Below are 23,727 nucleotides of genomic sequence, written 5' to 3' on the forward strand. Positions count from 1 at the left end.
CATTATACAATTTCTTTGTAGATATCTTTTTCCATGCTGATGTTTTGCTGTCCAATTTTTGTGGTTATCCTTCTTAGAAATTCCATTCCTCCCAATCTGAACTTCTTGCTGTGGTCTTCAGTTTCACAACATCTACAGCATCAGAGAACCTCAAATACACATCCTCAGTACTTCAGTACCCCACCTCCTCCTACAATGATTCATCCTGAATGCTCTCTGAAACTACGGCCTACTCTTCACTATTACTAGATTGTGATCCAAGTCCATATCTTCATCTGAGCAGGCTCACAATCCAATATCTGATTCCAGAATCTTTGTTCTACCATAATGTAATCCCACTGGAAGTTTTGTGTGTCTACTGGACTTTTGCCAAGTAAAAGTCCTCCCTTAATGATTTTCTATCAATGTATCAGCCACTAAAACCTGAAATTTACTGCGGAACTCATTGAGTCTGCCCACTCTATGCCCTCCTACTGTGAACTCTATATTCTCCTGCAACTTTCCCTGCTATTCCTTCCCCTACTATAGAGTTTCAGTACACCATGATTATTAAATTTTTACCTCTTTAAGAACTGTATTATCTATTGAATGGCCACATATATTCTCTGTACATCATCAGCTCTGGTAAGGTTGTCGGTATATTTCAACAGTTCCTGCTTTCCACTGCATATGCAGCATCCACGGATGGTTAGGCTATAAGGAAGAGACACTTAGATGTGGAATGAATGACAGCTATCAAAGTGGATGTACTGTTGGTGGTTGGCATACTTTATATTGATGTACATATTTATGGAGCCATCTGAGATGTGGAGATCGAAGAAAGATGGCTCGATGACTTGAGAAGGACCAAGTGAAGCTGATTTGAGAACTGGTGTTAAGGGTATAGAGGAAACGGTGAAGGCTGTCCTTGTCTTGCACCCAGATCATAAAAATGTCATGAATGAATCCAAATCAGACAATAGGTTTTAGGTGTTATCTATGTAGGAAGGATTTATCCAGATGGCCCGAAAATAAGTTTGCACAGGATAGTGACATGAGTACTCATGGCAGTACCACAATTTGTTTGTAGATTCAGCCTTTGAATGTAAAATAATTTTGGGTCAGGATGTGATTGGCTAGGTATCAGAATGACGTTGAGAAAGGTAATGAGGAATGTTTGTGTATGAAGATGTCGCATCCGCAGTGACCAACAGGGTGTCTGGCAGTAATGCGATAGGAACCGTGGAGAGGCAGTGTCTCGAATGTAGGATGGGAGGTTATGGAAAATAGTTTGGAGGTGTTGGTAAGCAAAGGCAGAAGTTTGTTAGGTGGAAGCATTGTACCCAGCCATAATGGGATGACCTGTAGGCAGACCTATGGGGTTGGGTTTGCAGAGTAGGTAGAAGGTAGAAGTTTGTAGGGTTGATGGTGTGAGAAGGGAGATGGGCTCAGGTGTCAGGTTCTGGGATGGACCTATGGCCTTGAGAAACTGCATGAGGTCATGTTTGACTTTTGAGATGGAATCACAGTTGTAAGGTTTGTATGCAAATGTGTTGGCAGAGACCCTCAACCACATACAGCAGTCACCTTTCTAGATGTCTATCTCCATCTCTCCTTTCAGAGTATGCTGATGCAACAGCTCCATACTTATCATTTACAGCTGCTTCGTCAATGAAAGATCCGTACCAAAAGACTAGAAAGTTGCACAGCTCACACCAATATTCAAGAAAGGTAGTAGGAATAATCCACCAAATTACAGGCCCATGTCATTAACAACAATATGCAGCAGGATTTTGGAACATATGTTATGTTCAAACATTATGAATTATGGTCTATTGAAACACAGTCAACACAGATTTAGGAAACATTGTTATTGTGAAACACAATTAGCTGTATATTCCGTATCAAGTGCACCAACCATCAACAATACCTCCACTTTGAGTGCTACTGACAAGGGATTTCAAATTGATTCTGTATTTCTAGATTTGCAGAAGACTTTTGACACAGTACCACACAAGCAACTTCTAGTGAAATTGCATACTTATGGAATATTGACTCAGTTATGTGAGTGGATTTGTGATTTCCTGATTTACAGTTCACAGTAATTCATGGAAATCCATTGAGTAAAACGGAAGTGTTTTGTGGCGTTCCCAAGGTAGCGTTATAGGCCCTCTGCTGTTTCTTACCTACATAAATGATTTAGGAGACAGTCTGAGCAGCAGTCTTAGGTTGTTTGTAGATGTTGCTGTCGTTTCTCATCCAATAAAGCCATCAGAAAATCAAAACAAATAGCAAAACAATTTAGAAAAGATAGCTGTATGGTGTGAAAATTGGCAATTGTCCCTACATAATGAAAAGTGTGAGGTCATTTACACGTGTGCTAAAAGGTATCCACTTAACTTTGGTTACACAATAAATCAGTCAAATCTAAAGGCCGTAAATTCACATAAATACCTAGGAATTACAATTATGAACAACTTAAATTGGAAAGAACGCATAGAAAATGTGAGGCAAGCAACCCGCAGACTACGTTTTATTGGCAGAACACCTACAAAAAGTGAAATGTCTACTAAACAGATAGCCTACACTACGCTTCTCCACTCTCTTTTGGAGTAATTCTGCACAGTCTAGGGTCCTTATCAGATGGGATTTAGAGTACACTGAGAAATTTCAAAGAAGAGCGGCATGTTTTGTATTATCGCAAAATAGGGGAGAGAGAGTCACTGACATGATACAGGATTTGAGGTGGACATCATTAAAACAAAGGTGTTTTTCATTGCGACAGACTCTTCTCACAAAATTTGAATCACCAAGTTTCTCCTCCAAATGTGAAAATAATTTGTTGAATCCAACCTACACAGGCAGGAACTATCATCATAACAAAAAAGGGAAATCACAGATCACATGGGAATAATAGAGAATTATTGTGATGGTGGTTTGATGAACCCTCTGCCAGGCACTTAAGTGTGATTTTCAGAGTATCGATGTAGATGCAGATGGCTCCATACATACGACTCTCCATATCATGTGCACCAACCATCAACAGTACCTCCACACTTTGACAGCTGTCATCCATCCCATGCCAAAAAGTATCTTCCCTACAGCCTTATCAACCACAGAAGCTGCATCTGCAGTAGAAAATACAAATTGTTAAAATATACCAATAACCTTACCAGAGACTTTACAGATGGACAGTATCCTACCCAGGTCATTCTCAAGAAGTCTCCAGTGCCACTAGTAAACCTGTTAACCAGCCACTGGCCAGCAATCGTCTGATCACCCAATATCACACTGGCCTTAAAAAACTCAACCACAACCTCTATCAGGCTTTCAACTACCTCGCGTTATGCCACAAGGTGAGAGATATCCTACCCAAAATCCTAGCCACATCTCTCACAGTAGTGTTCTGCTACCCATCCAACCTACGTACAGTACATCCTTGTCCATTTCTATTTCAATCCTACTCCCACCCCTGCACTCTATGGGTCATTCTCTTGTGGTCGGCCCAGGTGTAAGACCTGTCCTACACCTCCCTACCACCTCCTACCACAGTACAGTCACTAACACTTCCTACCCCATAAAAGGCAGGGCCATATGGAAAAGAAGCTATGTTATATACCACCTGTGCTGCATTTAGTTTACAGCAGTCTATGTGAGCATCCCAAGTAACCGACTGTCTACTCATACGAATGACCACTGTCAAACTATGGCAAACCATAAATTTGACCATACCATTTTCGAACATGCTGCACACAACAACACAAATCACTTCAACAATTGCTTCAGTATGCAGGCCATTTGGATAATCCCTTCCAGAACAAGTTTCACTGACCTACACAGATGGGAATTGTCTCTCCAACACATCCAGCACTCTTGCCGTTCCACTGGGCTAAACCTCTGCAAAACTGTTCACATTGCCTCACCTTGCCTTTTCCATTCTCTCTGCAATCCAAAGCACTCCTTATCCATCCAAATCATGCACTACCTTGTCCCACCACTCTTCCCCCCTCCCCCTACGTCATGAGCATTCTCTCCCCCCCTTTCAACCCCTCTCCCTTTCTCTCCCATCCCTTTCTCCCCCTGCATCTTCATTTTTCTCTTTCCTTTTCCCCCCTTCATGTCTCCAGCTCTTCTCTTAATACATCTCTTTTCCTCGTAACCTTTGCACATTTTTCACCTTGTTGTGTGGCCACAAAGTCCTGCCTCTTTCCTGCTATTCCCTCCCCACCTCTATTCCCTCCCCAACTCCAACAGCTCAGACGACTGGTTTAAAAAATTGAGTATCAATAATCAATCTTCTTGTGACTTCAAGAGTGTGTTTGTGGGTATGTGAATGTGTGTACTATTGCTGGAAAAGGAGCTACTGTTCAAAAGCTAGTGTGAACACTGTTTTCTATTATGTGTTACTGTGTTCCACACGATGTGCTATAGGTGAGTGGTTACTTTTCCATTATTGTTATGAATTTAGGTACCTTATCATATGACAAAACTGGTCAGAATAATGAAAGCTGAAGCTACTGTAACTTACGTCATCCACATTTTCTGTTGACTGCAGTCTAATATATTCCAGTTGAGTGTGGTGTCACCACCAGACACCACACTTGCTAGGTAGTATACGTCGGACCCGCGTGTCACCACTGTCAGTGATTGCAGACCGAGCGCCACCACGCAGCAGGACTAGAGAGACTTACTAGCACTCGCCCCAGTTGTACAGCCGACATTACTAGCAATGGTTCACTGACAAATATGCTCTCATTTGCCGAGACAATAGTTAGCAGAGCCTTCAGCTACATCATTTGCTACGACCTAGCAAGGCGCCATAGCATTTGATATTTATCTTGAAGCATGTACAGTCAAGAGAGATGTTCTACAATTATGGATTTAAGTTAAGTATTACAACAACTGCGTCCGTTTTTCTAAGTTCATTTCTTTGTAATGTTCCAGACCTCACACCAGCCTGCGTGAGCTTAAAAGCGTGCATTTCGGCCTCCTCTAGCAAAACGGTGTTGGCTCTTCTGCCAACACTTCATTGAGCATGTGTGTATAACTCTAGCGTCTAAGCATACTATAGTAAAAAAAAATTATATGAGCTTAGTGCATTAGTGAATTTCAAGTTTGCTATGCTATTTGAATTTGCATTTATATTAAAGTTATAAAATACAGGAAGGTTATTACGAATAACCTGAGAAACTACACCCATGCAGCACAATACATGGCACTGATTGGGCAATATACATCAATTACTTAAAATCTTTATTGTACAGTGTTACACCCACCATTTCAATTGATGTTTCTTTTATATTATGTACAAGATTAGATTTTCTTGTAACTGCTATATATTTGCTACATTAAACTGCAACATCAAACGAATGTTGCACTTTTTAGATCTGAACATACTTTGTAATTCATCTCACTGTTACTTGATATATTGCTTGATCAATTATCCTGCTCAATTTGTGCATCTCTTTGCATTCTACCAGACTACCACTTCCTAACTGAAAGAGTGCAGAAAGTTGAAATAAGCAGTTCACATAATTTGCAAAAAACTGGTGATTTCTCAAACTGGGGAACCATCAAGAATGGGGTGCTGCAAGGTTCGGTCTTGGGTCCTTTGCTGTTCTTAATATATATTAATGACTTGCCATTCTATATTCACAAAGATGCGAAGCTGGTACTTTTTGTCGATGATACAAGTATAGCTATCACACCCAACAGACAAGAATTAACTGATGAAATTGTAAATGATGTTTTTCAGAAAATCATTAAGTGGTTCTCCGCAAATGGGCTCTCATTAAACTTTAACAAAACACAGTATATACAGTTCCACACAATAAATTGAATGACACCATTAATAAATATAGACTTCGATCAGAAATCGGTAGCTAAGGTAGAATATTCAAAATTTCTAGGTGTATACGCTGATGAGGAGTTGAACTGGAAAAGAAAAACACTGAAGATCTGCTGAAATGTTTGAGTTCAGCTACTTATGATATAAGGGGCATTGCAAATTTTGGCGATATACATCTCAGTAAATTAGCTTACCACACCTATTTTCATTCTCTGCTTTCGTATGGCATCATATTCTGGGGTAACTCATCATTGAGTAAAAGAGTGTTCATTGCACAAAAGCGTGTAATCAGAATAATTGCTGGAGCTCATTCAAGATCATCCTGCAGACACTTATTCAAAGAGCTAGGGATCTTCACTGTAGCCTCCCAATATATATATTCACTTATGAAATTTGTTATTAACAATCCGGATGAATTCAAAAGTAATAGCAGTGTACATGGCTACAACACTAGTAGAAAGGATGATCTTCACTACTCAAGGTTAAATCTAAATTTGGCTCAGAAGGGGGTAAATTATGCTGCCACAAAAGTCTTTGTTCACTTACCTAATAGCATCAAAAGTCTGACAGATAGCCATATAGAATTTAAAAGGAAATTAAAAGAATTTCTGAATGGCAACTCCTTCTACTCATTAGATGAATTTTTGGGTATAGTAAGTGGGTAATATCCCCCACCCCCCACCCACCCCCACCCAAAAAACAAAAATATTAAGTGTCATGTAATATTTTGCGTAATGTAATATCTTGTATGGACACCTTCTATTAACCTGACACATTCCACATCATTACGAAGTGTCGTATTCATGATCTATGGAACAAGTACTAATCTAATCTAATCACTCCTCTCCTTTTTCACTTTTCCTATTTCTTTCTTTTAAAACCAATGTTAAGTTCTAAAATGCAAAGGATCTATCTGCAATGTTTTCCTGCAGTTATTTATACATTTAATGGCATGGGATATAATTATTCTTGTTGCAGTGTGGTTTGGGGTCCATCTGAAGCTAGCTGGGTAAGTCAATTCAGAAGGTCAGAGTAGGGTAAAGACTTACCAGCTCTAATAGGAGAGTGCCAAGAAAAGCACTGGGATGTTCAAAGCAACCTGAAGATAACTTTACTTAGGTTGCTTACTCTATTCTTACACTAATCCATAGTAATTTTAGCATTTACATCCCTGTTTATCTGATATTATTAGAGTTGTTGAAATATTCACGCACTTACCCAAAGCATTTTCTGGTGGTAACAGGACATGATCTGTGTAAAGGTATTCAAGAAATGCTCTGTATACAGGATATGTATAGTACTCCATATTGAGTTCACTGAAAAAGTGAAGCACACAACAGTTCATAAGGTGAATAATGTACTATTATTAATTAAAAATTAGTATCAACTGTAGTATTTACATACCTTCTTGTACTTTCCTGCCAATTGTGTTCAAACATAGCCCTGAAATGTTCGCACCGAATCTTCAACACTGTCTTGTGGACATAAATTGGCCTACCTTGAACATTGATTGTCAGGTCACTAGTGTTCTGAAAATGGAACATTTGTTGACTGTATCAGCTTCTTCATCAGAGTGCTTAAAAAGGTGAAATAAAAAACAAATTGAACTTATGATGCTCACAAGTATTCTGACAATCGCCACTCACAAAATGAGACTTGTATGCTATGTATGAGTCTATAGAGTTAACAACCACTCCAAATATCTGCATTATTATAAAATGACAGACACCTTTAAAAAAATAAAAAACTAGCCCTTTCTTTAAATATATGGAATTATAGCTAAATGAGTATTACTTTCATTATTTTACTTTCACAGTGTCCACAAATAAATGAGGTTAACAATGCATGTAAAACTGATCGCTGGCTTCAATGTTACACCCATTTCAGGAGTAACTGCCTGAAGGAAAATAAGACATTATATATAAAGTTTTATTTCCGGTCACAGACTACAAATGCCTTCCGATTCATATTCTTTCTTAACAATCAGCATGTCTACAATATAAACCAATTAGCTGCTTGTTCAAATCTAAACCAGTAGCTCATTAAAAAATAATTTGATTGCAAATTTATTAATAAGAAAGATTCTCTCCTGTACTGATAAGATTTTTTACATGATAAAATGAAGATTATAACTGAACACCCTATCAATGATGAAGCCACTAAAGACAGCACACAAACAATGACTGGATAAGGAAAGGAACTGTACATTTCTCAGGGAAACACCATAACATTTGCCTTAAGCAATTTAGAAAAACCATTTAGTATGTTGTTATGGATGTATGGATTGTTTCTATTCTACATCTATATACTATTTCCATTATGACAGTATTTCAGTAGAAAGTGTTCAAGCACAAGCAAGACTAAACTGTCACAAAATATAATATAGTTCCCAAGACAGCAAAAACCAACAAAAATGTAATGATTACAGAAAATTACATAGTCATATAAAAAGTCTTTGATAGGGTGACACTTGATTTCTAACAAATTACACCTGCTGTCACACAACTATTGTAGATGTGAAAAGTATTCTGACTCTCAGCATATACAATAACAGTATAATGTAAATCAAAAGTCAATGCCAGCTCCAGTAACAAGTATACTCTTTATATAACAACTTATTACTATGTAACAATTAAATTTGTGCTGAGCAGCAGAGAGAGGATATTAGGCTGTGGGTGGATGTGACACCCCCACACCACCACCACCACCACCACCACCACCACCACCTCTGTTTAGTCATTGTTATCTTATGGCCTATTTCCCAAAATATTGTGGCCATTGGATGCTATGAACAGACAGTGCACCCATGGACTGCTTGATCTTATCCAAAGGAATTACAGCCTGCCCTATGTTGCTCACTCCTCCCCCCCCCCCCCCCCCCCCCCACACACACACACACACACACACACACACACACACACACACATCCTTCAGCTTTGGCGCCCATTCATTATCAGTGTCACCACAGCCATAAGTGTTTGTGTGAGAGAGTGAGTGAGTGGAAGAGAGCCAGGGGAGGTGCACATACACTTACATTTCCTTCATGGAATTTTTACAAGAGTGATAATATTAACCAACCAGCTATTAAGTTTCAAAACGGCGAACAATCCACTGCAGAGTGAGTGATTCATTCTGGAAACAATCCACTAGGCTCAGCCTAATCCATCTCTCTGTAATATCCTTTCTCTCAGGAGTGTTAGCCCTGCTAGGTATGCAGACTAGCTTCTGTACAGATCAGAATGGAGGAGAGTTACGGACAGAAGTGAAGCCACAATGGTGGGTTGTGAGTCATGGCTGGATAACTCAGTCAATAAGAAAATTGCCCTGAAAAGGAAAGGATTCTGGACTGAGTCTCAGTGAGGTACGCAGTTTTAGTCTGCCAGGAAGTTTCAAACAACACTAATATTAAAATTGCAACCTGTAAAAAATCTTGGAAATTAATTTCATTTCATCCACGCATGGGGACTTGAACAGAGAGCAGCAGATGCCAATAACTGTGGAAGCAGACAACAGCCTGGCCAAAGATGAAGGATATATTAACAGAAGCGAACTGAGGTGCAGCAATGTCTAATACAAATGTGAGCTTTATTGAGATTCTACAAGGGTACCATCAACATTGAATGAACAACATTTGAGTTGTTATGTTACCTAGACACCAAAAGAAAACAAATGATTTTAATATAAATGTTCTGAAGCATTCTGATAACAGTAATGATTTGTAAATGTCAGTTAACACCAATAACCTGTGTTCTGTTTCCCCTCCAGAGCTACATAAGGAAGCAGTACACTAACAGAAAACACACATGTACATGGACCCTAAATCTGTGATACAACTGTTTATCCAATACTGAACAGCCTCTCTGACCGTGATGCTCATCAAATAGTTTAGCTAATTACAGTGAAATGGTATCACAAAAAAACAGGGTAATTAATGAAAAGACAACAGAGCATTTCAGCAGCCTTACAGGGAAGCTAATAGTAGGGCTGTTCATAATGTGACAGAGTTGTTTTAAAATTTAATGTATTTATGGATCAGTTTTTATCAATAATTAACAACTACTTTCTCAAGAAAACAAAGCATGTCACTACTCAGACATAAAAAGCCTTGGATTACAAAGGAATCAAATGGGTTAGAAAAAAGCTACAGGGCCCGATGGAAGCCCTGTCAGATTCTATACAGACTTTGCAGCTTAGCCCCTCTTCTAGCTACAATCTATCAAAGGGCCCTCACACAAAACACCATGCCTAGTTCTTAGCAAAAAGCACAAGTCACACCCATCTACAAGAAGGGTAGTAGAAGTGGTTCACAAAACTACTATCCAATATCCTTCACATCAATTTGCCAAGCAATCTTTGAACACATTCTGAGCTCAAACATAATGAGGTATCTCGAACACAGTGACCTCTTTTATGCCAACCAGCACGGATTCCGAAAACAATGATCATGTGAAATCCAATTCAAACTTTTCTCACATGACATACTGAAAGTTTTGTATCAAAGCAGTCATGTAGATGCAGTATTTCTTGATTTTTGAAAAACATACCTATGGTCATCATCAAAAGTACAATCATATAGGGTATCAAGTGAAATTTGTGACAGAATTGAGGACTCTTTGGTAGGGAGGACACAACATGTTATCTTGGCTAGAGTGTCATCGTCAGATGATGAAGTTACTTCAGGTATACCAGAGGGAAATGTGTTGGACCCTTGCTGTTCATGTTGTATAATAATGACCTTGCAGACAATATTACTAGTAACCTCAGACATTTTGCAGATGATGCAATTATATACAATGAAGCACTGTCTGAAAGAAGCTGCATAGACATTCAGTCAGATCTCAATAAGATTTCAAAAAGGTGCAGAGATTGGCAACTTGCTTTTAGATGTTCAAAAATGTAAAATTGTGCACATAACAAAACTAAAAAACATAGTATCCTACAATAGCAATGACACACGGCTAGAATTGGCCATCTCATACAAAAACCTGGGTGTAACACACTGTAGGGATATGAAATGGAATGGAATGATCAGATAGGCTCAGTCATGGGTAAAGCAGGTGGTAGACATCAGTTTATCGGTACAATGCTGGGGAAGTGCAATCAGTCTACAAAGGAGATTGCTTACAAATAACTCACAACCAGTTCTAGAATATTGCTTAAGTGTGTGGGACCTGTACTAAATAGGACTAACAGGGAATACTGAACGTGTACAGAGAAGGGCAGTACAAATGATCACAGGTTTGTTTGATTCATGGGAGAGTGTCGCACAGATACTGAAGGAACTGAACTGGCAGACTCTTTAAGACAGACGTAAACTATCCTGACAAAGTCTCTTATCGAAGTTTCAAGAACCGACTTTAACTGATGACTCTTAGGAATATACTACGACCCCCTATGTATCACTCATACAGATATCATGAGGGTTAGATTAGAAGAATTAATGCATGCACAGAGACATTCAAACAATCATTCTTCCTGCACTCCATGCATGAATGGAACAGGAAGAAACCCTAACAACTGGTACAATGGGATGTCCCCTCTGCCATGCACTTCACGATGGTTTTCAGAGTGTAGATACAGATGTAAAAAAAACTTTTATAGTAATACATACCACTCCAAAGGAGTGGAGCATATCCCTACATATTCTTACCAGTGAATGATGCAACAAAAGCTTTCTATATACACGGGTAAACTGAAAAGTAATGCACATATGATACTAGAACACAAACAGAATCAATTAGGAAGATCACGCAAAAAGTACAATAAAATACAATTCTTAAGCTTCAAAACCATACATTTACTTTTCAACATAGTCACCATTAAGACTAGCCCATTTCTCACACAATGCATAACAAGTTCTTTGCTTAGAACTGGGTTTCCATCAAACCTCTTGATATTCATGCAAGTGGTTCTCCTTTCTCCAAAGGTCTTTTTAATTTTCCTGTAGGCAGTATCTATCTTACCCCTAGTGAGATAAGCCTCTACATCCTTACATTTGCCCTCTAGGCATCCCTGCTTATCCATTTTGCACTTCCTGTCGATATCATTTTTGAGACGTTTGTATTCCTTTTTGTCTGCTTCATTTACTGCGTTATTATATTTTCTCCTTTCATCAATTAAATTCAATAATCCTTCTGTTACCCAAGGATTTCTACTAGCCCCGTCTTTTTACCTACTTTATCCTCTGCTGCCTTCACTACTTCATCCCTCAGAGCTACCCATTCGTCTTCTACTGTATTTCTTTCCCCCATTCCTGTCAATTGTTCCCTTATGCTCTTCCTGAAACTCTGTACAATCTCTGGTTCTTTCAGTTTATCTAGGTCCCATCTCCTTAATTTCCCACCTTCTTGCAGTTTCTTCAGTTTTAATCTACAGTTCATAACCCATAGACTGTGGTCAGAGTCCAAATCTGCCCCTGGAAATGTCTTACAACTTAAAACCTGGTTCCTAAATCTCTGTCTTACCATTATATAATCTATCTGACACCTTTTAGTATCTCCAGGGTTCTTCCATGTATACAACCTTCTTTCATGATTTTTAAACCAAGTATTAGCTATGATTAAGTTAGGCTCTGCGCAAAATTCTAGCAGGTGGCTTCCTCTTTCACTTCTTAGCCCCAATCCATATTCACCTACTATGTTTCCTTCTCTCCCTTTTCCTACTCTCGAATTCCAGTCACCCATGACTATTAAATTTTCGTCTCCCTTCACTACCTGAATAATTTCTTTTATCTCCTCATACATTTCTTCAATTTCTTCATCATCTGCAGAGCTAGTTGGCATATAAACTTGTACTACTGTAGTAGGCGTGGGCTTCGAGTCTACCTTGGCCACAATAATGCGTTCACTATGCTGCTTATAGTAGCTTACCCGTACACCTATTTTTTTATTCAATATTATTAAATCTACTCCTGCATTACCCCTATTTGATTTTGTATTTATAACCCTGTATTCACCTGACCAGAAGACTTGTTCCTCCTGCCATCGAACTTCACTAATTCCCACTATATCTAACTTTAACCTATCCATTTCCCTTTTTAAATTTTCTAACCTACCTCCCTGATTAAGGGATCTGACATTCCACGCTCCGATCCGTAGAATGCCAGTTTTCTTTCTCCTGATAACAACATCCTCCTGAGTAGTCCCCGCCCGGAGACCCGAATGGGGGACTATTTTACCTCCGGAATATTTTACCCAAGAGGACGCCATCATCATTTAATCATACAGTAAAGCTGCATGTCCTCGGGAAAAATTACGGCCGTAGTTTCCCCTTGCTTTCTGCCGTTCGCAGTACCACAACAGCAAGGCCATTTTGGTTAGTGTTACAAGGCCAGATCAGTCAATCATCCAGACTGTTGCCCCTGCAACTACTGAAAAGTCTGCTGCCCCTCTTCAGGAACCACACATTTGTCTGGCCTCTCAACAGATACCCCTCCGTTGTGGTCGCACCTACGGTACGGCTATCTGTATCGTTGAGGCACGCAAGCCTCCCCACCAACGGTAAGGTCAATGGTTCATGGGACATGGTACATGGTACATGAAAAATCGAAAAGTCATTGTCTAATACTGAAAAAGCTGTTAACACAATAGGACCCAAGACTGGTGTGGTTTCCCAATCTGATTACGTCTATTTTGTCACTGTCTGCTAGATAAAACAAAATAGGCCTTTCTAATGCTACAATAATTGTACACACACCAAATAAACGAGACTGTTTTGGCACAAACGGGCTTTTTTGTAACGACAGAATATTATTAACAAAGCACCAATATCAAATGCCTATCAGGCCTACTACAAGCAAAAAGTTTTACGTAAGGAAATAGTTTCACACTACATTCATACACTCCAGTTTCTCGAGCATGAGATCGAAAAGTAGTAGTACGAAATTTTTATACAAACTAGGAATCGTCATACTGTTTCATAATTTGTGTGATGTCCCCGTTTCTTCCCCATCCTCGTTCTAACAAACAGTCTTGTTATCACTAATTCTATAACTACTCCTGCCAATGTCAAAGCTCATTCACAGGTTAACTTCACTAACTCTGCCAGAATCACCGGTTTAGTTCGCCGTGGTTATTCTCCGGGTAGGCGTTGTTACACGTTCGTACAACACGATTTCCGTGTTTCTTTCAGAATATAACTTAAAGCGGCTGCTAGCCAGGGACTGTACAACTGGCCCTTACTAGTATAGCGATCTGGCCAAAAATTTTCTGTCAAAATTTCATTTTCTTGGATACACCAAGAAGGTAATACGTAATCTTTCTTGCCTGTTATCGTTTATTTCGACTCCTGTAGTCTGAATCTATGGATTTCGCTAGTAATTGTAACAACGCTCATCATTCGCAAACCCAATCAACCACACAATCGGACAGTGGTTGGCATTCATCCGTTCGGCATTGACTCCGCTCAGCTCGTATAGCCCCTTCTGTCTGTAGAAAAGTTTGTTTCTACATGCGACGAGGATTCCCCTGACAGAGACATCATGTAAACTATGCACGCATTCACAGATCAACTTACGATTCATTTAGAAATCAACTTAGAATGTGTTCAATAATGTTCAAAAACCGACAGGGATTATTTCAAAGTCATATGAATAATCAACACACTAATGTGCACTCGATGCTAGTCGCTTTGTGAAACAGGGTTTTTCCCCTCAAGAATATGAATTTGCCCCCCCCCCCCCCTCCCCCTCCTAGATCTGGGCCTGGTGCGCATGCATGAATCTGGCAGCTTAGGTGCTCCAGTAAAATTTTTCCCGGTATCATCTAGCTGCTTGCTGTGACTGCTTACACAGCCAACAGCCACATTTCTGTAGCCAGAAGCGGGAGAAGGTATCACTCAATGATCCCGCTCATAACTGCTAAACCGAACCTAATGTAAACAGTTGTGACGTCACGCTCATCGGAGGCAATTTTTTGTTACAAAGCATTGCATAGTCTTCCTAAAGCCTTTGACATATTTTGCTGTTGGCAGACACTTGTATGAGCACTGTGTTTTATTGCTGTATATTGCGCATTTCCTTTACAATTTAAGTTTTATTTTCATTTTTTCTCTCGTTCGTGTTTTATTGCTGCAGTATTATTGTGCAGTAGCAGGATACAGTAATACCCTTTGTTTCCAGTATCGGTTCTTACCAGTCAAAATTACAAAAATTTAACTGAAAACAAAAACAATGAAAAACTCCCGGAATTCTAAAAATTTCCCGGGTTTTTCCCGGTTTTCTCCTGGATGAAAAAATTCCCGGCTTTTTTCCGGATCTCCCGGTTGTCCCAGGTCATATACATCCTGATAAAGCATGTTGCTAGTCCTACTGGTAACGTAAGGCCCTAACAAAATGTAAAGGACCTGAACGAGGCAAGAATAATAGCTGGTACTAATCTATGTGGCCATTAAAGGAGGGTACAAAGAAAACAGGTTTCACATCTAGTAGATGAAGTGCTGCGAATAAATTTGAGCCCACAACATGGAAAGTGCTTCTTCCAAAGCTGACCTCTCTTCCATTTCTACGTATGTGGTCTCGGAGGTAGTTACCATATGTGTTGTTACAATGTTGCCGGATTGACACTCTTTAACATCCTTTTTCTGCCGGATGTACTCGCAAGACAAAATTTTCTGAGGGACCTTTTTTTATTGCTGGCATGTGAGTAGTCGCGCTGCGAAGCCTAAGTGCGCAAATTTCGCTTCACCCTATATATCATAATTTGCATTTTAAAATAATCACTACAGCCTTTGTGAAGATATAAGAAAGACCACTGCGGGAGATCCATAGTCAAACAGCTGTTATACAAGTAACATAAAAACCCTATATCCGACCGCGTCCGACCATCCTGATTTAGGTTTTCCGTGGTTTGCCTAAATCACTCCAGGCAAATGCCGGGATGGTTCCTTTGAAAGGGCACGGCCGACTTCCTTCTCCAACCTTCCCTAATCCGATGAGACCGATGACCTCGCTGTTTGGTCTCTTCCCCCAAACCAACCAACCAACCCTACATCCGAGGCAGCAATTACACCACATCTGTGATCCTAGTGCAGGACACAAATTGCAAAGTGGATGGAAGATCTTAGTGACAAACCATAAAAGAAGAGTAAATGCAAGAAGAAATGTATGAAATAAAACAATTTTTTGCTTCATCCAAAACATTAATTAAAGAGAGAACTGTTTACTCACTGAAGTTGATTGAAAATTTGAATTTTGTAAGAAATTGATATGGGGACCATAAAATGTGATAAAAAGATAACAGGTCATAAAAGAACTGTGTATTTAGAACTAAGTGCTAAAGTCAATTATGAATAATTTGGTACTGATAACATGTAATTAGAGGTTTAAGCATTATATTCAACAAAGAAGATTTTCTAGAAGGTGTCGGTACAGAACAAAGGTGGCCAATTTGGTGGTCAGTGACAAATTGCTGTGGTCAACTAACGACTACTGAGCAACTTCTAGGATGAGACACAGCAGAACCATTACTCCACCAAGGGTACCAGTGGTGCATCGCAGTCTACCTTACCATGTGGCATCCAGTACAGCAAAACCAGGTGACCCATATAAACAGCAGAAACCTTTAGTTTTTCTAACTAGTATGACATTGTGGTTCTATTTGTTGATTTTGTTTTAAATAGTGATTTTCCAGACCAATATAAGTAACTTTTGTAATATGGGGAAGTGTTTTGTGCATCATATTTGAATTGCGTGCAAGTATTAATATGCACAATGAAAGAGCACCTCTAGGATTCTTTTGAAAAGCTTAAACAATTTAAAGCAGATGGAAAGGCTGGATTTGAAGAATTAAAGGTAAAAACTAATGATGACATGGGGGCAACTAAGTTCAAACACAGACACAACAAATTCCAATATTATAATATTCCTGTGTCATGTCAAGAAAAGACTCAGATAGATCTAAGAATATCGGATTTAAAGATAATGGCACTGGATTTAGAAGGTGGATTACATTCTGAGATACTTAACCGTTTAAGTGTCAAAATGGCCTAGCCAGCATAATAATGAAATACAAGTCAGCATGTACTCTTTGGGAATTGTAATCAGTACAACTGCACAATATACACTGAAACACCAAATAAACTGGTATAGGAATGCGGATTCAAATACAAAGATATGTAAACTGGCAGAATACAGTGTTGTGGTCAGCAGTGCCTACATGAGACAACAAGTGTCCAGCGCAGTTGTTAGATTGGTTACTGCTGCTATAATGGCAGGTAATCTAGATTTAAGTGAGTTTGAACGTGGTCTTATAGTTGGTGCATGAGCGATGGGACGCAGCATCTCCGAGGTAGTGATGAAGTGGCGATTTTCCCGTATAACCATTTCACGAGTGTATCATGAATATCAGGAATCCCGTAAAACATCAAATCTCTGACATCGCTGTGGCAGGACAAACATCCTGCAAGGATGGGACCAACGATGACTGAAGAGAATCGTTCAACATAACGGAAGTGCAACCCTTCTGCAAATTGCTGGAGATTTCAATGCTGGGCCATCAAGAAGTGTCAGTGTGCGAACCCTTCAATGAAATTTCATTGATATGGGCTTTCGGAGCCAAAGGCCCACTCGTGCACCCTTGATGACTGCACGACATAAACCTTTATGTCTCGCCTTGCCTGAGTCCATCAACACCAACAATGGATTGTTGATGACTGGAAACACGTTCCGGATGAATGTGTGCAGGTATGGAGACAACCTCATGAATCCATGGACCCTGCATGTCAGTAGGGGACTGTTCGAGCTGGTGGAGGCTCTATAATGGCGTGGGGTGGGTGCAGTTGGAATCAGTGTGGAGATGCTAGTCTCCCATCAGGTGGCCCCCCAGGTGGCGGATTGGGGAACATTCACCAGATATGATGGACACCGGGGAAATCAAATACCGGGGGGGACCAAAACCAGCAAAACAACAGCCGCCTTGCAGTTGGGAGTTGGGTCTCCAAAGGCCAAGGGAAGAAAACCTTGATTAAAAAGCACCCATCCCACAGTAGGGGCGGACGCAGGGTTGACAGCCTGCTCTGTAAAAAACAATTGTTGCGAAACTTCTGCAAAGTAAAGCTGGACAGATGAAGAAAGACTGGCCTGGTATGGAAAAAGGACAATGAGGGTGGAATAAAAGTAAATGAAGGAGGGAGAATACGGAAGAAGAGAAATATAATGCCTAGATCATATCTATACATATACATTGGTACTCAGAATGTGAGATCCCTACATCGCCCAGCAGCACTGAAAGTAATGCTGTATCAAATAATGAATCTGAATAAAAGTATAATAGCACTACAAGAAATTAGATGGATGGACAGTGGAATTTTAGAAAAGAAGGAAGCGAATATACACTCCTGGAAATGGAAAAAAGAACACATTGACACCGGTGTGTCAGACCCACCATACTTGCTCCGGACACTGCGAGAGGGCTGTACAAGCAATGATCACACGCACGGCACAGCGGACACACCAGGAACCGCGGTGTTGGCCGTCGAATGGCGCTAGCTGCGCAGCATTTGTGCACCGCCGCCGTCAGTGTCAGCCAGTTTGCCGTGGCATACGGAGCTCCATCGCAGTCTTTAACACTGGTAGCATGCCGCGACAGTGTGGACGTGAACCGTATGTGCAGTTGACGGACTTTGAGCGAGGGCGTATAGTGGGCATGCGGGAGGCCGGGTGGACGTACCGCCGAATTGCTCAACACATGGGGCGTGAGGTCTCCACAGTACATCGATGTTGTCGCCAGTGGTCGGCGGAAGGTGCACGTGCCCGTCGACCTGGGACCGGACCGCAGTGACGCACGGATGCACGCCAAGACCATAGGATCCTACGCAGTGCCGTAGGGGACAGCACCGCCACTTCCCAGCAAATTAGGGACACTGTTGCTCCTGGGGTATCGGCGAGGACCATTCGCAACCGTCTCCATGAAGCTGGGCTACGGTCCCGCACACCGTTAAGCCGTCTTCCGCTCACGCCCCAACATCGTGCAGCCCGCCTCCAGTGGTGTCGCGACAGGCATGAATGGAGGGACGAATGGAGACGTGTCGTCTTCAGCGATGAGAGTCGCTTCTGCCTTGGTGCCAATGATGGTCGTATGCGTGTTTGGCGCCGTGCAGGTGAGCGCCACAATCAGGACTGCATACGACCGAGGCACACAGGGCCAACACCCGGCATCATGGTGTGGGGAGCGATCTCCTACACTGGCCGTACACCACTGGTGATCGTCGAGGGGACACTGAATAGTGCACGGTACATCCAAACCGTCATCGAACCCATCGTTCTACCATTCCTAGACCGGCAAGGGAACTTGCTGTTCCAACAGGACAATGCACGTCTGCATGTATCCCGGCCACCCAACGTGCTCTAGAAGGTGTAAGTCAACTACCCTGGCCAGCAAGATCTCCGGATCTGTCCCCCATTGAGCATGTTTGGGACTGGATGAAGCGTCGTCTCACGCGGTCTGCACGTCCAGCACGAACGCTGGTCCAACTGAGGCGCCAGGTGGAAATGGCATGGCAAGCAGTTCCACAGGACTACATCCAGCATCTCTACGATCGTCTCCATGGGAGAATAGCAGCCTGCATTGCTGCGAAAGGTGGATATACACTGTACTAGTGCCGACATTGTGCATGCTCTGTTGCCTGTGTCTATGTGCCTGTGGTTCTGTCAGTGTGATCATGTGATGTATCTGACCCCAGGAATGTGTCAATAAAGTTTCCCCTTCCTGGGACAATGAATTCACGGTGTTCTCATTTCAATTTCCAGGAGTGTATTTTATAGCTGCAGCAAAAGAAATAATGAGCTGGGGATAGGATTTGTTGTACATCGTCAATTAAAAGATTTACACCTATTAGTCCAAGACTATCAACACTCAGGATAAAGGGGAAATTCTTTAACTATTCCATAATTAATGCCCATGCACCAACAGAAGAATACGAAGAAGAAGAAGAGAAAGAAGTATTCTATGAATCTTTGGAAAGAGCATATGATGAGTGCCCAGGGCATGATATTAAAATAATAGCCGGAGACCTAAACACTCACATGGGGAAAGAACAGATTTATGGACTGATAATTGGTCCTCACAGAAAACATGCAACAAGTAATGAGAACGGAGCAAGGCTTATGCTGTTTGCAGCATCTATAAATATGGTAACAGAATCAACAATGTTCGCGCATAAAGAAATACATGAGGGAACATGGACCTCACCGGATGGAAACACAGTAAACCAGATCGACCATGTGTTGATAGATGTGAGACACAAATAGGAGGAGTCTCAGAGGCCCAAACATGGATAAAGATCATTTTTTGGTATGGGCACGGGTGAGGGCAAGGATATCTAACACAGCAAATGGAGTCTGACTCAGGGCACAGAAATATAACAACTTTAGAATCAGTGGAAGTTAGAGAACAGTATCAGGAGAAGATAACTCAGATTCTGGAAAACTTTGGACAATATAACAACACTGAAGATCAGTGGGAAGCGATAAAAAAAAATGTGGAGATATCAGCAAGAGAGATGCTTGGAATTGGGACAAGACAAGTAAGACCATCATGGTTTGATACTGAATGCAAAATAGCAACTGAAGAATAGAAAGAAGCATATAGAAGAACACTGCGATCACACTGTATGAGGAGGATAGTAGAAGAATACAAAGAAAAATGGAGGATTGAACAGAGGACTCACAAAAGAAGAGAGAGAATGGACGAAAGCAAGTATCAAAGAAATGGAGCTCATGAGAAGCAAAAATGAAATAAGAAAATTCTATAGGGAGGTGAATGCAGCATGGAAGCCTTTTGGTAGTAAAACAAGCTTAATAAAAGATGAGACAGGGAATATGCGGAAGATGGCGCATGTAATTTGATAGTCTCCTCAACCTTAGAATAACTATACCAAGGAATCCAATAGAAACGAATGGGGAAGAGGACCCAGACAACACTGCCCCGCCAATACAGAAGAAGTAAAAACTGCCATGAAGAAATTGAAAAACAAGGCGGCAGGGACAGATGGTATTCCAGCAGAACTGTTCAAGCAAGGAGGCAGAGAGTTGGAATGAAGCCTTCTGAAAATGACCACCAGAATATGCGAACAGGAGAAAATGCCCCAACAATGGAAAGAGGGTAGCATATCTCAAATATATAAGAAAGGAGATCAGATGGAGTGTGGCAATTACAGAGGGATCACACTACTTAATCTGGGATATAAAATATTCTCCAATATACACTACTGCCACCCCCCCCCCCCCCCCTAGATACTGCCTACATAAAAATTAGAGAGACCTTTGGAGAAAAGAGAACCACTTGTATGAATATCAAGAGCTCATATGGAAACCCAGTTCTAAGCAAAGAAGGGAAAGCAGAAAGGTGGAAGCAGTGTATAGAGGGTCTGTACAGGGGCGATGTTCTTGAGGACAATATTATGGAAATGGAAGAGGATGTAGATAAAGATGAAATGGGAGATATGATACTGCGTGAAGAGTTTGACAGAGCACTGAAAGACCTAAGTCGAAACAAGGCCCCCCGGAGTAGACAACATTCCATTAGAACTACTGACAGCCTTGGGAGAGCCAGTCATGACAAAACACTACCATCTGGTGAGCAAGATGTACAAGACAGGCGAAATACCCTCAGACTTCAAGAAGAATATAATAATTCTAATCCCAAAGAAAGCAGGTGTTGACAGATGTGAAAATTACTGAACTATCAGTTTAATAAGTCACAGCTGCAAAATACTAACGCAAATTCTTTACGGACGAATGGAAAAACTGGTAGAAGCCGACCTCAGGGAACATTAATTTGGATTCCGTAGAAATGTTGGAACATGCGAGGCAACACTGACCCTACGACTTATCTTAGAATAAAGATTAAGGAAAGGCAAACCTACTTTTCTAGCATTTGTAGACTTAGAGAAAGCTTTTAACAATGTTGACTGGAATACTCTCTTTCAAATTCTAAAGGCGGCAGGAGTAAAATATAGGGAGCGAAAGGCTATTTACAATTTGTACAGAAAGCAGATGGCAGTTATAAGATTTAAGGGGCATGAAAGGGAAGCAGTGGTTGGGAAGGGAGTGAGACAGGGTTGTAGCCTCTCCCCGATGCTATTCAATCTGTATATTGAGCAAGCAGTAAAGGAAACAAAGGAAAACTTCAGAGTAGGAATTAAAATTCATGGAGAAGAAACAAAAACTGTGAGGTTCACTGATGACATTGTAATTCTGTCTTCTGTCAGAGACAGCAAAGGACTTTGAAGAGCAGTTGAACAAACTGGATAGGGTCTTCAAAGGAGGGTATAAAATGAACATCAACTAAAGCAAAGTGAGGATAATGGAATGTAGTCGAATTAAGTCGGGTGATGCTGAGGGAATTAGATTAGGAAATGAGACACTTAAAGTAGTAAAGGAGTTTTGCTATTTGGGGAGCAAAATAACTGATGATCGTCGAAGTAGAGAGGATATAAAATGTAGACTGGCAATGGCAAGGAAAGCATTTCTGAAGAAGAGAAATTTGTTAACATCGAGTATAGATTTAAGTGTGAGGAAGTCTTTTCTGAAAGTATTTGTATGGAGTGTAGCCATGTATGGAAGTGAAACATGGGTGATAACTAATTTATACAAGAAAAGAATAGAAGCTTTCGAAATGTGGTGCTACAGGAGAATGCTGAAGATTAGATGGGTAGATCACATAACTAATGAGGAGGTATTGAATAGAATTGGGGAGGAGTTTGTGGCACAACTTGACTAGAAGAAAGGATCGATTGGTAGGACATGTTCTGAGGCATCAAGAGATCGCCAATTTAGTACTGGAGGGCAGCGTGGAGGGTAAAAATCATGGAGGGAGACCAAGAGATGAATACACTAAACGGATACAGAAGGATGTAGGTTGCAGTAGGTAGATGAAGAAGCTTGGTAGGTAGGTGAAGAAGCTTGCACAGGACAGAGTAGCATAGAGAGCTGCATCAAGTACTCTTTTACCATACTGACTGTTTTAGCACTATTCTTTGAGAAACCTTTAACAGTGCATGTAACACTAGTTACTGGTTGTGTCAAATAATGGACTTCTGTTCCACACTTCGGCAACAACACTGTATGCCTTCCTCGTATTCATATATGGCTGTCACTTAGCCCAGCAAAAACCCCTGTTAATGCTGATGAATTATACAAATAGACTGTAGATCAAATTTATCTCTACTAATCATGGCAGATTCCAATATATTCACAATCTTCTTAAAAAAGAAACACTTACAAAAATGTACATATTTATTAAGATTCCTTTTTCTCTTAAATGCAGAGTGTTCAAAAATGATCTTTACAGTTTTGATCGTGTATGTTTGTGGAGGTCAAATTGGACACCTATCCAGCAGAACTCGTGGACACATTATAGAAGCACACCACCATCACATCCGGCTATCAGACAGTGGTACACAATGTTCAAGGAATCCTACCAGACCCCAGTGCAGGAACTATAGGAACAGCAAGTTCCCACAGAGCAGCAACAGCACACATTGATGAAGGCATGATGGGTTGGACATGGGAGCAACTGAAATATCTCTTAGGCACCCTGTATGCTACAGATGTTTCACACATTAAACTTTGTTAAACAGCTACTAAAACTAGGTGTACATAAACATTACACTGCAAACCACACCTTTCCACCTATCCCCATTTCTGATTTATATTTTATCAAAGTTGTAAATATCATTTTGGAACATCTCATATGATTTTGATTGTGACACAGGAGTCATTTACTATAGACTTGAAATCAATGTTGTGAAAAACTCTTTTGGCAATTTAATAAGTAAATACAGTGTAACACCATCAAATGTCTTGCAGCACCCAATGCAATTTTTTTAAGTACTATATATGAAGGTAGTATCTGTTCCCGAAAGAACAGTTACCATTAATGACCATGCAGCTTTTGCTAGAA

General features: G+C 40.6%; 1 protein-coding gene across 6 annotated transcripts in view; it reads right to left on the bottom strand.

Annotated features, from left to right (window-relative positions):
* LOC124777697 (RCC1 and BTB domain-containing protein 1-like) overlaps positions 1 to 23,727 on the bottom strand; it is a 204,932-nt gene that overhangs the window by 75,945 nt on the left and 105,260 nt on the right. For all 6 annotated transcript variants that reach the window (XR_007015769.1, XR_007015770.1, XM_047253177.1 and 3 more), the window contains exons 9-10: positions 7,232 to 7,356; positions 7,046 to 7,143 (exon numbers count right to left, since the gene is read on the bottom strand). Coding sequence is in view for 4 of the 6 variants with exons in the window: in XM_047253177.1 (XP_047109133.1) it covers positions 7,046 to 7,143; positions 7,232 to 7,356 (223 nt within the window). In the remaining 2 variants the exon portion in view is untranslated. The remainder of the gene's footprint in view (positions 1 to 7,045; positions 7,144 to 7,231; positions 7,357 to 23,727) is intronic.

This window comes from Schistocerca piceifrons, chromosome 2 (assembly GCF_021461385.2).
Source record: "Schistocerca piceifrons isolate TAMUIC-IGC-003096 chromosome 2, iqSchPice1.1, whole genome shotgun sequence".
Classification (NCBI taxonomy): domain Eukaryota; kingdom Metazoa; phylum Arthropoda; class Insecta; order Orthoptera; family Acrididae; genus Schistocerca; species Schistocerca piceifrons.